The following is a 13,855-nucleotide window of genomic DNA, read 5'->3' on the forward strand; positions in this document are numbered from 1 at the left end:
TGACCAAAATGTCGAGAAAGAAAATGTATATTTGCAATTGTCGCGATTTCCAAAAATTTTGCGCGTCGCGTCGTGCGCGGTCGTCATTTTTTTTTTTTTTTTTTTTATAACACTCCCTCAACTTATACCCGACCTAATGCAAAAAGAATTAAGTCGATATTTATTACTGTTTCCGTGACACACACACACACACACACACACACACACACACACAGCTTGATATTATTATTTACATTTACAGTAAACGATAACTTGTCTTCATATTATAATATATATAAAACATGTATAATATATACTGTATATTTATTTATTAGTTATACTTACCTGCGTATATGTAAGACTGATAATGAAGATATTAATTTGGTAATAAACTCAAGAGGAATCTGGTAATTTCTATGAATGAAAATATTATACAATAAATGTTATTTGGGTTACAGTAAATGAAAGCCAAAACCTGCATATAGAATAAACTTTACTGGCATAAACATCAATACCAGGTGGCTGTGTATAATTACTGCAGAAATATTAATAATAAAAAAACAAACTTTGTAAAATAATGGTAACTGCTAGACTGGTGGCAGTGCACTCTTAGGGGAAAAAAAATAACTGCAGTGGTAATGACACTACATAGTGATCCAAGTAGTGGTAGCGGTAGTGCCACTACTTTCAGCAGGTAGTGCACACACAACACTGGCGGTAGCGGGAGTGGTGGTAGTAATGGCGGTGGTTGTGGTTGGTGGCAATGACAGTGGTGGTTGTATTAGTGGTGTTGGTGGAAACGGTTTTGAGTCTGCAAGGCAAAATTTCGCATATTTTTCCCCTCATCTACTTTCAACTTTCTTCTATTGGCTATTCTTAATCTGAGTGAGACGATATGTTTCTCCATCTAAATATTTCCTCTCTTGTATCTGTCATTTGCTTCACTAAGCTGAATGAGGCTTGGCTTATTTTTCTACTCATGGCTGATTTTCCTTATGGTGTCATGAAGGACTGTGACGGCATGCCATGAAGTGTGCAGTAGATGCAGTAGAACAGTAGGCCAGAGTTTTTCCCTGACTGTATGAAAACCATCAGCCCGTTTTCATTTGCCAACAGTGCAAGTGAACAGTTTATTCATAAATATTCGGCCAAAGAAAAATCGCGATAAACAACAAGAAGTTATCGATCACCTGCATAAATATGATGTTTTGACCGAGTGTGCAGGTGGTGGATGGTGCAGATGGTGTTGGTCGTGGCAGTAGTGATGGAAGGAAGTTTGATGTTTGAGATCGACATGAACGAATATGCGTTAATACAACAATCTTTTTTTTTTTTTCACATTTATTTTTGTTTTTGCTTATATTATTATTATTTTTTTTTGCCAACAGTACGAGCTGGTGGTAGCGGTACGTGCTGTGGATGGTAGTGGTGGCAGTGTTGGTGAGGGCGAGGCGAGGGTGTTGGTGCGTGTGGTGGATGTGAACGAGCATCCGCCAGTGTTCCCCTCGCCGCTACACCAAACACAGATCACGGAGGAGGACGACAGCGACCTGCCTAAAACTATTCTTAAGGTTAGAGGTTTTGTTTTTGTCCAACGATTTTAAGATCTTTTAAATATACTCTTGTACTTCCAGACTTTATATTTTCAGTTTAGGAAGGACTTATAGCCTACCGGTAGTACTTGAACGATTAATGAAGGCGATATCTAAACCCTCCAGTTTAAAGTCTCATAAACATTAAAATCACCTGAAGGTTGCAGGACAAAAATTACAAATACGTGAGTGGAGTGAAATGGTTAATCCTTTTCATCATCCTGCCCAAAACAAGTCTTAAGGTGAGAACTACGTTTATCCGCGTAACGATTTTAAATGTTCGTTTAGTTCACCCCTTCTGCTTTCATCCATATATGGTTTTAAATATCGTCTGATTCACTGTTTCTACCATCCCACTGCGATTTTGAGTATTTTCAACCACCACCACCACCACCATCATCATCATCATCATCATCATCATCACCATCATCACCATCACCTCCACCACCATCATCATCATTACCACCACCACAACCATCATCATCATCATCATTATCACCACCACCACAACCACCACCATCTTTACCCTCTTTCCCATTTGCATGAGGCGGGAGGGATCCATAAGCATGAAGAGAAAAGAAAAGTGTGGTAACAAACAAGAGTGCTCAGTAAATGTGGACCAACTTCCATTCACTCGTCACTCAAGCCTTTGAAATTCTTAGTTCCTCCTCACATGCCATAAGATCTTCACAAATTTCGTTTTATTATTCCTGTGAGATAGAGCCATTCCCTCGATTATCCAATATATAAGGAAGATGTAGTCCTTGTTTTGTGCATCGCAGTACGTAATTCATCCATCCATTTCACTCCCATGTTAGTTCCTTCACATCTTCGCCTTCCATCCTTCCATCACCCAGTCTTTTTCTGCCCCATTAAGAGCTTAGGGGCCCAGGATTTGGCTGTTCAGTCCTGACATTTAAGGCGAGAGTGACCAGCCTCGTTTCCCCTGAGTGGGATAACGTCCGCAATAAAATCCAGCCACGCCTCGGAGGTAAACTCTTGCTGGTTCTTCAACTTCCATATCTAGCTTATTCACACTGTCACAAACATTATCCGTTCTTCTTATTCTTGGTCTTCCACGCCTCCTCCATAATCAGATGACTATTCACTTATCGCCATCATAGTTGCATCTATTCTCTCACGTATCCAATTCATCTGACCACGTTCTCTTCTGCGTTCCATTTACAGATTTCTTTGCTCAGTATCCGTTACAGACGCATATAAATCTTATCCTATCCACCTCACGCAGTCCACATAAGAATACATTACTTAACAGTCCCTCTACCACTGCTCTCACTCTTGACTTTTGACCCTCATGCCATTCCAAAATCCACACTCATACGCAAATAACAGCACTAAAACACCTTAATATAGTACTCCTGGAGCCTTTGCATCTATGCCGTATTAAGCCTTTCATGACACCAGCCACAATTACTCCTCTGAATCACTCTAATATTCACTCCATCATACAATTACATATATTTTTGTCACTGCATATAGGTACTTAAAATCTTCTACTTCCAGTCTTCCTTTATTTACCAACAGAGCACTTGTGAATCACCTTCCCTCTTAACACCCATCACTTTACTCATATCTACACTACTCCGTTCACTCTACCTTGGCCCCCTTCCATCTTGAATGCTAGAATATATGCCAGTCACGAAGAGGCGCTACAGAAAGGATGTAGAGTCACAGTTTTGTCTTTTTCTGTCACTGAACCACGTGATATAAGCTGCAGAAGGTTGACAATCTGGGCCAAGCTAAAGCAAATGAATTATCGTACATTTACTTTCCGACCTGGCCGCTTACAAACATTCACAAAACTCTGAAACAATCTATAACCAGTGGATATCAGCTGTAGCCCAGTCAGGTCACTCTGGTTAAGCATCCCCTTCCCTGAGTCCCATTGATTTATTCCATTACCTCCAGACGATTTCATTCATCATAATGGAGACTTGTAGCGAAAGGGACAGTGAAAGGTTTGGCTGATCCCATAGTCTCCTCTAAACCGAATCACTAAGCTGAATACAGTCGTCTGGAGGAAGCAAGGATAAAAATAAAGGATACCATCAGATTAAGGTGGTCAAATTCATTTCAGAATCAGTTCAGGGTTAATCTAGACCAGTTAGACTCTTCCCGGGCCATTTACGTGCTACCAAATCCAATATTGCCACTTGAAGTCCAATAAGACCTCACTTCAGCCTCCTCAAGTCATTGTAGGTCAGGTTAGGCCAGTTCAGTTGTAGTTAGATCCACTGGGGTTCAGACTGTGCCATTCCGGTCATATAGATGTACTCAGAGGCTTCATATTCACCTAGGCCAGTTGAGGGATATTCAGTTGCAGTTAAAGCCTTTCACATCCATTTGGGTCCATTTAGGGTCTTTATATTCATTTTGGTTTTAATCAGATAAGTTCAGGTACAGTCATTACTTTCGGGCCATCTTGGACGTGTTCTACTCGTTATACTTAAGTCAGTCAGTGTCCAGACTCAGATTAATTAGTTAAGATTTCTGTCACTATTGATCCTTTAGGTCGCTTCAGGGTATTAAGATCAATATATCCTCTAGAAACCAAGGATTCGCTATATCCCGATACCCCCCCCCCATAGGGAATTTTGAGAACGAAATGCTAGATTTTCAAATCGCACCTCCATCCCTACAGTCTGGTAGAATACATCACACAGAATAAGAAAATAGAGCTCACTACCTTCTAAGAGGAAAATCTAAACGTTGAGGGAGCCTGTAATATTTGCCTCAGAGGCGGCAGAAAAGGCTGAATGAGTGAGACACACTTCGGTCGTTATACAGTAAACCCTGGCTTTACTGTACCCAGCCAGACAGGATATTGGATTTAACAAAAACTTTGAGGTCGATGAACACAAAGTCGTACGTAGCGGGTGCCATCCTGTAAATTGGAAAAAACATGCAAACCTTCCGGACAACTCTGGCCTACGGATCAAACCGGATCACTTCCCACGTGCGGGGTGACTCAGAAGGCAAATACCAACACTGCAGCGGTGTTTTTTTTTTTTTTCACCCGCTTGGGCTAGTCATGAAGTGCCATAACAAACGTGTGACATTATGGGCCAAGTAAGTGAACAGTGGGTGTAGTTTTCATTTTTAGCACTATAATATGCTGTCTTGCACATATGTTTTCTATAATGTGACTGAATTCCCACTCCAGGGAGGACCATCGGATTTAACCAGATAATCGGCTTTATCGGATCGGGTTTCCCCCCAGTTGATCCGGTATAGAGAAAGTCTACTGTATAATCACTAGACTTGTGTAAAAATTCTGCAGTAATCACGTAAGCACAACAAACAACTTCATGCAATATTTTCAGGAGGTACCTGATCAAGTGAAATATATAAAATTTATTATGTAATCCTTTCACCCAATACAACTATCAATAATGTTCACAAAATACCTTGAAAATCATATACAGATACATACAAAATTATCACTATGTTCTATAAATACTTCCATTTCAGTCGGTTATCATGAATCTTATTTTATTATCGAAATCAATTAATGCAGTTAGGAAGGCGAACAAAGTCAGTATGCACCAACTGTTTCCACGTGAATGAAGTGGTTGGCCGAGTCAGGAGGGGTAGAGAGGGGCAATTGTTGGCATGTAAATTGGAACCGCAGAACTTCAAACAGTAGCATGAAAGGCCAGAACCAAAATATTCCTCCCCCACAGTGCTGTCCCTTTCTGCCTGGACCCTTCCTGCGCCTTCCTCGACATGGAGTAGTTCAGTCAATATAAATGGATTCAGGTCATGCCTTTGAAGGAGTTTGCCAAAAATCAACCCTTTGGGGGCAATAGATTAAGATATAATAATTCCGATATTTCAGGACATAGTGGGTGGAAAGATGAATCAGCTGAATGAGGTAAGATGGTGGTGTGTGGTGGGACCTGCCTGGAAAGTCTTTTTTTTTTTTTTTTTTTATGCAAGGATGAAAGAGCCAAAGGTCAGGAGCCCGCAAACCGTTCCTTCCAAGAAAAAACAAAAACAATTCAACAGAGCCAAATTCAAGATCCGTTCATTTCGAGATGCCTGGACACACTGCGTTTGAAAGACCAGAGTTCATAGCAAGTAGGAAATGCAAAGGGAGACAGTTCCAGAGTTGACCTGTTGCATAAATGCGGGACTGGGAGTAACGGTTACCTCTTGCATTAGAGAGTTGGACAGAAAAGGGATGAGAGTTTGTTGCTAGATGGGTGCTACGCGCCCCTCGTGGTGTCGGGGGGATGCAAGCAGATAGTTCAGAAGAGCAGTGACCATTGAAGAAGCGATAGAAAAGAGTTAAAGATGCAACAATGCGGCGAAGAGACACAGGTTAAAGGCAGCCAGTAAGAGGTGGAGAGTTAATGAGACGAAAAGCCTTTGACTCCACGTTGTTGAGAAGAGCTGTATGTGGGGAGCCTCCCCACTCATGAGAGATGTACTCTACACAGGGGCGAATAAAACCCGTATATAACGTCAACAACTGCAGGAGTAAACAAGATATGAAGTCGGCTTAACACACCTAATCTCTTGGAAGCAGATTTTACAAGAGATGCAATATGATTTTTCCAAGATAAATCCCGAGAGAATGAAACCACAAGTATGTTTGAAGATGATGCATGATTGAGCTGGATATTATTCATTAGTGGGTACTCCTGTGGAAGATTTTGGCGGGTTGATAGGTGTAAGAACTGAGTGTTTGATGCATTAAAAACAACATGATTACTTTTACCTCAGTTAGAGATTCGAGCCAAGTCAGACATTAGGTGTGTCATAGCCTCACCCCTTGTTTGTTGAAGTAATTGCTAAGATGGACACTGTGGGAAGTGAGTGGAAAGGTGAAGGGTGGAATCATCAGCGTACGAGTGGATAGGGTTTGATGTACAGCTTAGAAGGTCATTGGTGAATAAAAGGGAGAGAGTTGGTGATAGGACAGAGCCCTGAGGAACACCACTATTGACAGGTCTAGGAGAAGAACGGAGGCCGGCTACAACAGCAGCTATAGAAAACGAGAAAGGAAGCTTGAGATGAGGACACAGATAGAAGGATAGAAACCGCAAGAGGGCGGCTTGGATATTAAAGATTTGTGCCAGACTCGACTCAAATGAAAGCCTTTGAAATGTCAAGTGTAATGGCAAAGCTTTTGCCAAAATCCCGAAAGGAGGATGACCTCACAATCTGCAGCTCCAAAGTGCCACAACTGACATATCTTTGGAGTGTCCACAGGCCATACTGGAGCAATAGGATAGGTTAAAGTGATAAGGTTGTGATCGGAGGAGCTCAATGGAAAGGAAAGATAAACAGTATAAGCAGAAGGATTAGTTGCAAGGGAGAGGTCGAGTATGTTGGAGCTCTCTCCAAGACGGTCAAGGATACGAGTAGGGTGCTGTACTAGCTGCTCTAGGTCATTAAGGATAGAGAAGATGTAGGCTTGTTCACCAGGTGGATCAGTGAAAGGAGAGGAAAGCCAAAAGTGGTGGTGAACATTGAAATCTCCTAAAATAGAGATTTCAGAGTAAGGAGAAATGTATAGGATGTGTTCCATCGTAGAAGTAAGGTAGTCAAAGAATTCTTCATAGCAGAATTATGGGATAAGTAAACAGCACAGATATATTTAATCAAGGAATGACAGGAAAGCCGAAGCCAGAGAGTCGAAAATTCAGAAAAATCGAGTTCAGGAACACGAGAGCAAGATAAGTTGTTGAGCACATATACACAACAGCCACCTTTTGCTTTGAAATGAGTATAGAGGAAGTAGAAGAATACAGGGAAAGGTTTGCTATCAGTTGCCTCAGACAGCTGAGTCTCTGTTAGGAAGAGAAGGTGAGGTTTAGAGGATGAGGGGTGGTGTTCAACAGAGAAAGTTAAAGGAAAGGCCGCTAATGTTGCAGAAATGAAGGAGGAGTCAGACAGTGGTTCCAGGCATCTTGCTGGGTCGTCGCCGGGATAGAGGCGGATGGTGGGGGCATTTATGGTCCCCCCACCCCCCTGGGGACTCAGAGCCTTGATTAGAAGACGCCATTTTGGTTGATTTTTGAATAGGAAGTGTAGTGTGTAATGTGCATGTAGTTTGGTGTTGACAGTTAGAGAAACTTGTATTGGAGAGTATGCTGGCCAACTCTCTGTGTTGCTGAAACACCAAAAAAGTTGTGCAAAGGAGGATGGTCAGGAACTAGTCCTGAGGGCTGATGAAACGGGAGCTTCAGCACTCCTTGTCAACAGATTTCCATCCACCGAGGGAGTACCGCCCTGCTCGATTGGTGCTACAGTCTACTTCTAATAAAGCTGGACACTGTAGGTAGGCCGGCAAAATACAAAGCAAAAGTAAAGGAGGAGGATTTTGGCGGGGTAGGCAAAAGGATTGAGTAGGGTGAGCTAAAATGGTGGCTGGTGAAGGAAAATGGAGGGAAGAATACATCCTTTGAATACTATCAGTGTATTTGGAGTGGCATTCACAGTAAGGTTTGTCACAGCGTCTCTTAAGGGTTGAGTGTTGGAGGGATGGAAATAGTCGGGGCGGGTAGATACTGAAGAGCAGAATGGATGGGATAATGGTCACGGGGCACGGATGGGGTAATACACTCTGTGAAGATGAACGCTATAGGTTGGTTAATATGACAGGGACTTTGTTTTTAATTCAGAGTATTTTCCAAAAACAGTTATAGCAGAAAAATATAAAAAAATACAACAACAAAAATATCAATGACAAGCTTGAAAAAGAACAACAAAAAATAATGACAGCAGCAATGTCAAAACAACAATGGTAAATAACAAAACAAATGACAAAATCAAGAACAGCAAGGCATCTGTAAAAAGCAAGAAGTCAGAAACAATAACACTAATAAAAATATCAACAAAGACAACAGCTACAAAACAACCATAACAGCACCAGCCAAAACAACAAAACAAGAGTAGCATAAAGAACAGCAGCAAAAGAGGCACACAGCTTTCTCATATATCTGTCATCTCAGGACAGGAGTAAAAATCCAAGACATTTGACGACCAGGTAAGGCGGACGATGTTACACGTTTCTACCTGGGCATGACACCTCTATCTTCCTCCTCCTCCTCCTCCTCTTCCTCCTCCTCCTCCTTCTTTTTCTTCTTCCTCTTCTTCTTCTTTCTTCTTCCTCTTCATCTTGCTCTTCCTCTTCTTCCTCTTCTTCTTCCTCTTTTCCTCTTTTTCCATATACTTCCTTTTTTTCCCTTTCTTCTTTCTCTTTTTTTTTTTATTATTCTTCGTTTTCTTTTCTGTTTCCTCTTCATTTTCTTTCTTTTTTATCTCTGTTCCTCGTTCTTTCCCTTATCCTTTTCCTCCTTCTATCTCCCCTCCTTTTTTCTCTCCTTTTTCCTTTCCATTTTTCTCTCCATTGCCTCTGTTTCTCTCTTTTTCCTTCCCATTTTTCCTCCTTTTCTTCTCTTTTTCCTCTTTCTTCTTTAATTTTCCCATTTTCTTCCTTTCCCTTTTCTTTTTCTTCGTTTTATGGGAAAACTCTGACTACTTCTTAGTTAAAATAATAATAATAATAATAAATAATGGCAGGGGGGGGGGAGGGGTGCAGCCTTTATATGCATCTTCATATATTCCAGACAATATGGTGTATTGGTTAGCACCTCCAACCTGCACCTGGACAGACTCGGGTTCGATAACCTGGCCGGTCAGACTCGTGGACAAAATCGGTTACCCAGCCGTACAGCTGGGGATCTGAATGTAACTTTGATGTGTATCGTGTTCATGGGGAAAATTACGACTTGGTATAATTTGTCTGCCTTAACGACCCTCTTTGAGTCCGTAAGCCTTCTTCTCCATCATCATCATCTTTATCATCATCTTTTTCTCTTCCTCTTCCTCCTCTTCTTCTTCGTCTTCGCCTTCCTCCCCTTTCTTCTTCTTCTTCTTCTTCATAATCTTTTTTCTTCTTCTCCTCCTCTCTTCTTCTTCTTCTTCTTTTTCTTCTTTCTTCTTCTTCTTCTTCTTCTTCGTCGTCGTCGTCGTCGTCGTCGTCGTCGTCATCTTCGTCGTCGTCGTCGTCTTCTTCTTTTTTTTTTCATTCCTCTTCTTCTTCTTCTTCTTCTTCTTCTTCTTCTTCATTCATAATCTTTTTTCTCCATCTCCTCCTCCTCCTCCTCCTCCTCCTTCTCTTGCTCTCCAACCCTCAAACTCACACATAAGAACCCATTTCACAGCTCTGTTCATACCCATCCTCTCAGTGTGACCAGATCATGGAGGCACACTTTCCTTTAACCCTTTGATCGATGGACGTATTCACTTCGCATCTTTCACGCATCTTTACGTATCTTTTCTCATCCAGCCTACCCAACCCGCATACCAGGGAGTCCCCCTAGGCATACACTTCAGTGTTTCTTGAGCCCAGCAGTCCTTTTACTAAATCTAAGAGATCCAAAATCTCCGCCAACGCCGATGAAACTTATGATTTATTCCCGCACCCGGATCCGGATCCACCTGAAAGTCTAATAAACTCTTTCTTGATGCACTGCCCACCAATCCACCAGATTTAATTGTAATTCGATAACTTTTTGAGATAACCTGTTCACAGAGAGAAAGACTTAATCTCCTCCAACTTCGTTGGCGGAGCCAATAACATTAGTAAGATGGCCTGATTACTGAAGCTCTATGGTTTCAAACTGTGATCGAAATAATCTAATCGGCAGCGTTGACAGAACTCAGCATGTTACTACATTCTTTTCACTTAATCTCAGCCTAACTTTGATATTTCACTATCTTGGTGGAAAGGATGGAGAGGCAAAATGTTGTTTTATTCTGTCACATGAGAAATATGCCGCAAAAAGGCGAAAATCTCCACAAAGATGAACTAACCAGGGATTGTAAATACTGAACAACCATGAAAACAAAGCACACCTTTCTCTCCCCAGTACTATCATTGTACCTCTTCTTTATGCATCCATTTACTCTTACATATGTTTCCCCACCAGCACAAATGCTCTTGACTTCGGCAGTTTACATCCACAACATTCGTATGCAGTTCCTTTCATACTCCGTCCCTGTTCACTTTACCATTTACTTTAGTTTCGTCAAATCCTTAAATATCTCCAGTCCTTATTACACACTTTTTCCACTGCCTGTCTTACTGGGAATATCTGGTCCACGTATTTCCTACTAGCCCAGAAACTACTAGATATTCTTCCACCTGGTTTAACTATCCTGTCCTGTTCTTCCACTTATCTTACCCAACATTCTGAGCAGACTTATTTCACTGCAACCTCTGCCTTCACATTAATCTCCCTTACTCTTACAGGACACAATCACTGCCCTCCACTCCAGTTACAACTCCACTCACACATGTGGCTTGATGTACGAGTATTACCCACAAACAACCCATTTTACTCGCTCCATTACATTTTATCATTTCCGCATTACATGTCATCCAAACCTGCAACTTTCTCATTCGCTAGTCTTGTCACCGCATTTTTTTTTTTCCATCACCTTGGTATTATTGGACATCACATTCCTTCTTTTATTCAACACCTTCCCAAGTCATGGTTACCAGTGCTCTGCTTTTGTTGATATCATTCATCAGTTTTGCAAAGTATTTTATCCTTTTGCTTCCTCAGTCGCTTCCACATGATAGCAATATTCTTTCTTCCATTTATCCTTTCAAACTTTTACACTTCCTGTCACAGTGTTCCTTAAATTTACACTTCCCGTCATACTGTTCCTTAAATTTACACTTCCTCTCATACTGTTCATTAAATTTACACTTCCCTGCATACTCTTCCTTAAATTTACGCTTCCCGTCATACTGTTCCCTAAATTTACACTTCCCTTCACACTGTTCCTTAAATTTACACTTCGCCATACTGTTCCTTAAATTTACACTTCCCTCCATACTGTTCCTTAAATCTACACTTCCCCTCATACTGTTCCTTAAATTTACACTTCGCCATACTATTCCTTAAGTTTACACTTCCCTTCACACTGTTCCATAAATTTACACTTTCCGTCATACTGTTCCTTAAATTTACACTTTCCTTCATACCTTCCTTTCGTATTTCCTGACATCCTTGCACACCCTTGTCATGGGGGATGTGAATTTGTGAATTTATAATGCTGGACGTTACTTGAAACAAGGAATTGACTTGTGAAAATCAAGTAGAAAGTTTTACTTTATGCTGGCTTACTTCGCCGATTCTCTAAGGAAGAGAATTTATAAACTTTCTCAACAGTACACAGCAGAGATTAATTACTCACGTGTGCTGTTTGTTAGTACTGTTAGCCTCTTGAGAAAGTGACTCCACCCCTGACAATCAATAACTAATGCTAATAATGATAAACAGGTTCCTGCCGGTGCGTAACTCCTGGCTGGCACAACGGATTTAAGTTTGATACAAAAGAACTGGCCTAAGTGCCAATTTTGAATAATGTAAAGAGTTTGTGCAAACTACGAGCGGCAACTAAAATAAGCTCAATGTGGAGAAATAAAACACGATTCTAATTACATTAAGCTCAAAGAAAAGAACTGTAAATTTATTGATTACAATGAAATAAATTTACGTTAGATGAGTCTTAAAAATGAATTCAAAATAACAAGGAGAATACACTCACTCGCTCGTTCAAAAGCTAAACACACTTAAGCCTAGAAAGACAAAGAGAAATACTGGTCAGTGGAGGGGAGTTGAACGAGTAGTCTGGGTGCCTGTGATGAACATCAAAATGCTGCTATTCGCTAAGCCCGCTTCGCCAATTCACCGCCTAGGTGGAGATTCAGGAACTCGCTGTACAATGGAGGCATTGCTCTAAGCTGGGCACAAACGGTCCTACCCTCGAGGCAACTGAAAGCTGACTAAATTCAAACAGTTGAAAGGGGTAGGGGCTGGCCATGTTTGCCTGAAGTAGGGCGTGGCCTAACTTCAATGGTCAACGGAAAGAAAGTGAACTATACAGGCTCACAATAAATCACTCAGTGAGAGCTCTAATGTCGTGGATAAGAATGGTCACTTGTGAAACAGTGAGAAATGTTCAGAAAACCATCCCGATCAAAGTGAAAACAAGGACAGTTGAACTGGGTGATGTGTACAATGTCACGAATTTATAAATACGCTCACGTGAATTCGTGACATTACGCCCCATCAAAATAAAATTTTTCTTCAGAAAATATTTCGATATACATACATATAAATCTTAACTCAGTCACACAAGATTCACACTGTGGTGTGTGTACTATCCTGGTACAGGAGAAAATCACAGTCGCCTATGAGCGTAAAAACCTCGTATTTAAGTTAATAGAAGCAAGCTTGAGGAAAAAAGTCCATGACAACGGTGAAGAATCCTGTACTCAGGTCAAACTGAGCGAAAAGTTTGCTACATTTACATTAACAACTAATTGTTATGTAGCGTGATGTATGTAATACACTGTGTAGGTGTGACAGTTGTGGTGTAACTGTGCCTACATGTTAAATTATATAATACAAATCAATAGTAAATAGAGGCGACGAGGCAGAAGAGATGAGGCGGCAGCATATGGCGGATCAGCTGATCTCGACAACAAAATTGCTACAACCGCCATCTGCATCGGCGAAAGCAATCAAGGTGGAGCATCAAAAGTGTCAGTGCAACAAACAGTCTTTATTAAATTACAATTTCTCTGCCTATCAGTCAGTACTTATGTTACAAAAAGTACTCCCTAGCCGAAAATTTTAAGTGACAGCCATGCTTTGTACATTCGAGGTCGCCATTATTTTTGTATTGGATACATTATTAACCAGGAAACGTGGTCCCAGGACAGAATCTCAAAGGACCCTTATAGTTTAATGGTTAAACCCTAAATCTACATTATTATTAACCAGGAAACTTGGTCCCAGGACAGAATCTCAAAGGACCCTTATAGCTTACTGGTTAAACCTGAAACCTACATTATTATTAACCAGGAAACGTGGTCCCAGGACAGAATCTCAAAGGACCCTTATAGTTTACTGGTTAAACCCTACTCTACACTTACGGTTAACATTGGCAAGCTGAGAGTCCCTACACAATCTTGGGCAGGTCACATTTTAACACCCAACGTGGGTGTGTACTCTCATGTGGATAATGTGCATTCTCTGGGAATCCTCAGAGGCCTACAGCTCGAGACACCACAATGGAATTCAAACACAGCCTCGGATTGTCCTTATGGGGGTCTCGAACTTCCGCTTAACCAACGGTACATGTGTATGTACAGGCCTCGGACATAATGTGTCCTGTGGGGCCAACGGGCGAGACATCAGATCTGCACCCACATTACCACTGCCCTCTCT

General features: G+C 41.2%; 1 protein-coding gene across 1 annotated transcript in view; it reads left to right on the forward strand.

Annotated features, from left to right (window-relative positions):
• LOC145398722 (putative neural-cadherin 2) overlaps positions 1-13,855 on the forward strand; it is a 428,971-nt gene that overhangs the window by 126,686 nt on the left and 288,430 nt on the right. Inside the window, exon 5 of the mRNA XM_080271522.1 lies at positions 1,368-1,550. Coding sequence (XP_080127648.1) covers positions 1,368-1,550 — 183 coding nt within the window. The remainder of the gene's footprint in view (positions 1-1,367; positions 1,551-13,855) is intronic.

This window comes from Coenobita brevimanus, chromosome 46 (genome assembly GCF_032717465.1).
Source record: "Coenobita brevimanus isolate Jiangsu-jjx chromosome 46, ASM3271746v2, whole genome shotgun sequence".
In the NCBI taxonomy this organism is placed as follows: domain Eukaryota; kingdom Metazoa; phylum Arthropoda; class Malacostraca; order Decapoda; family Coenobitidae; genus Coenobita; species Coenobita brevimanus.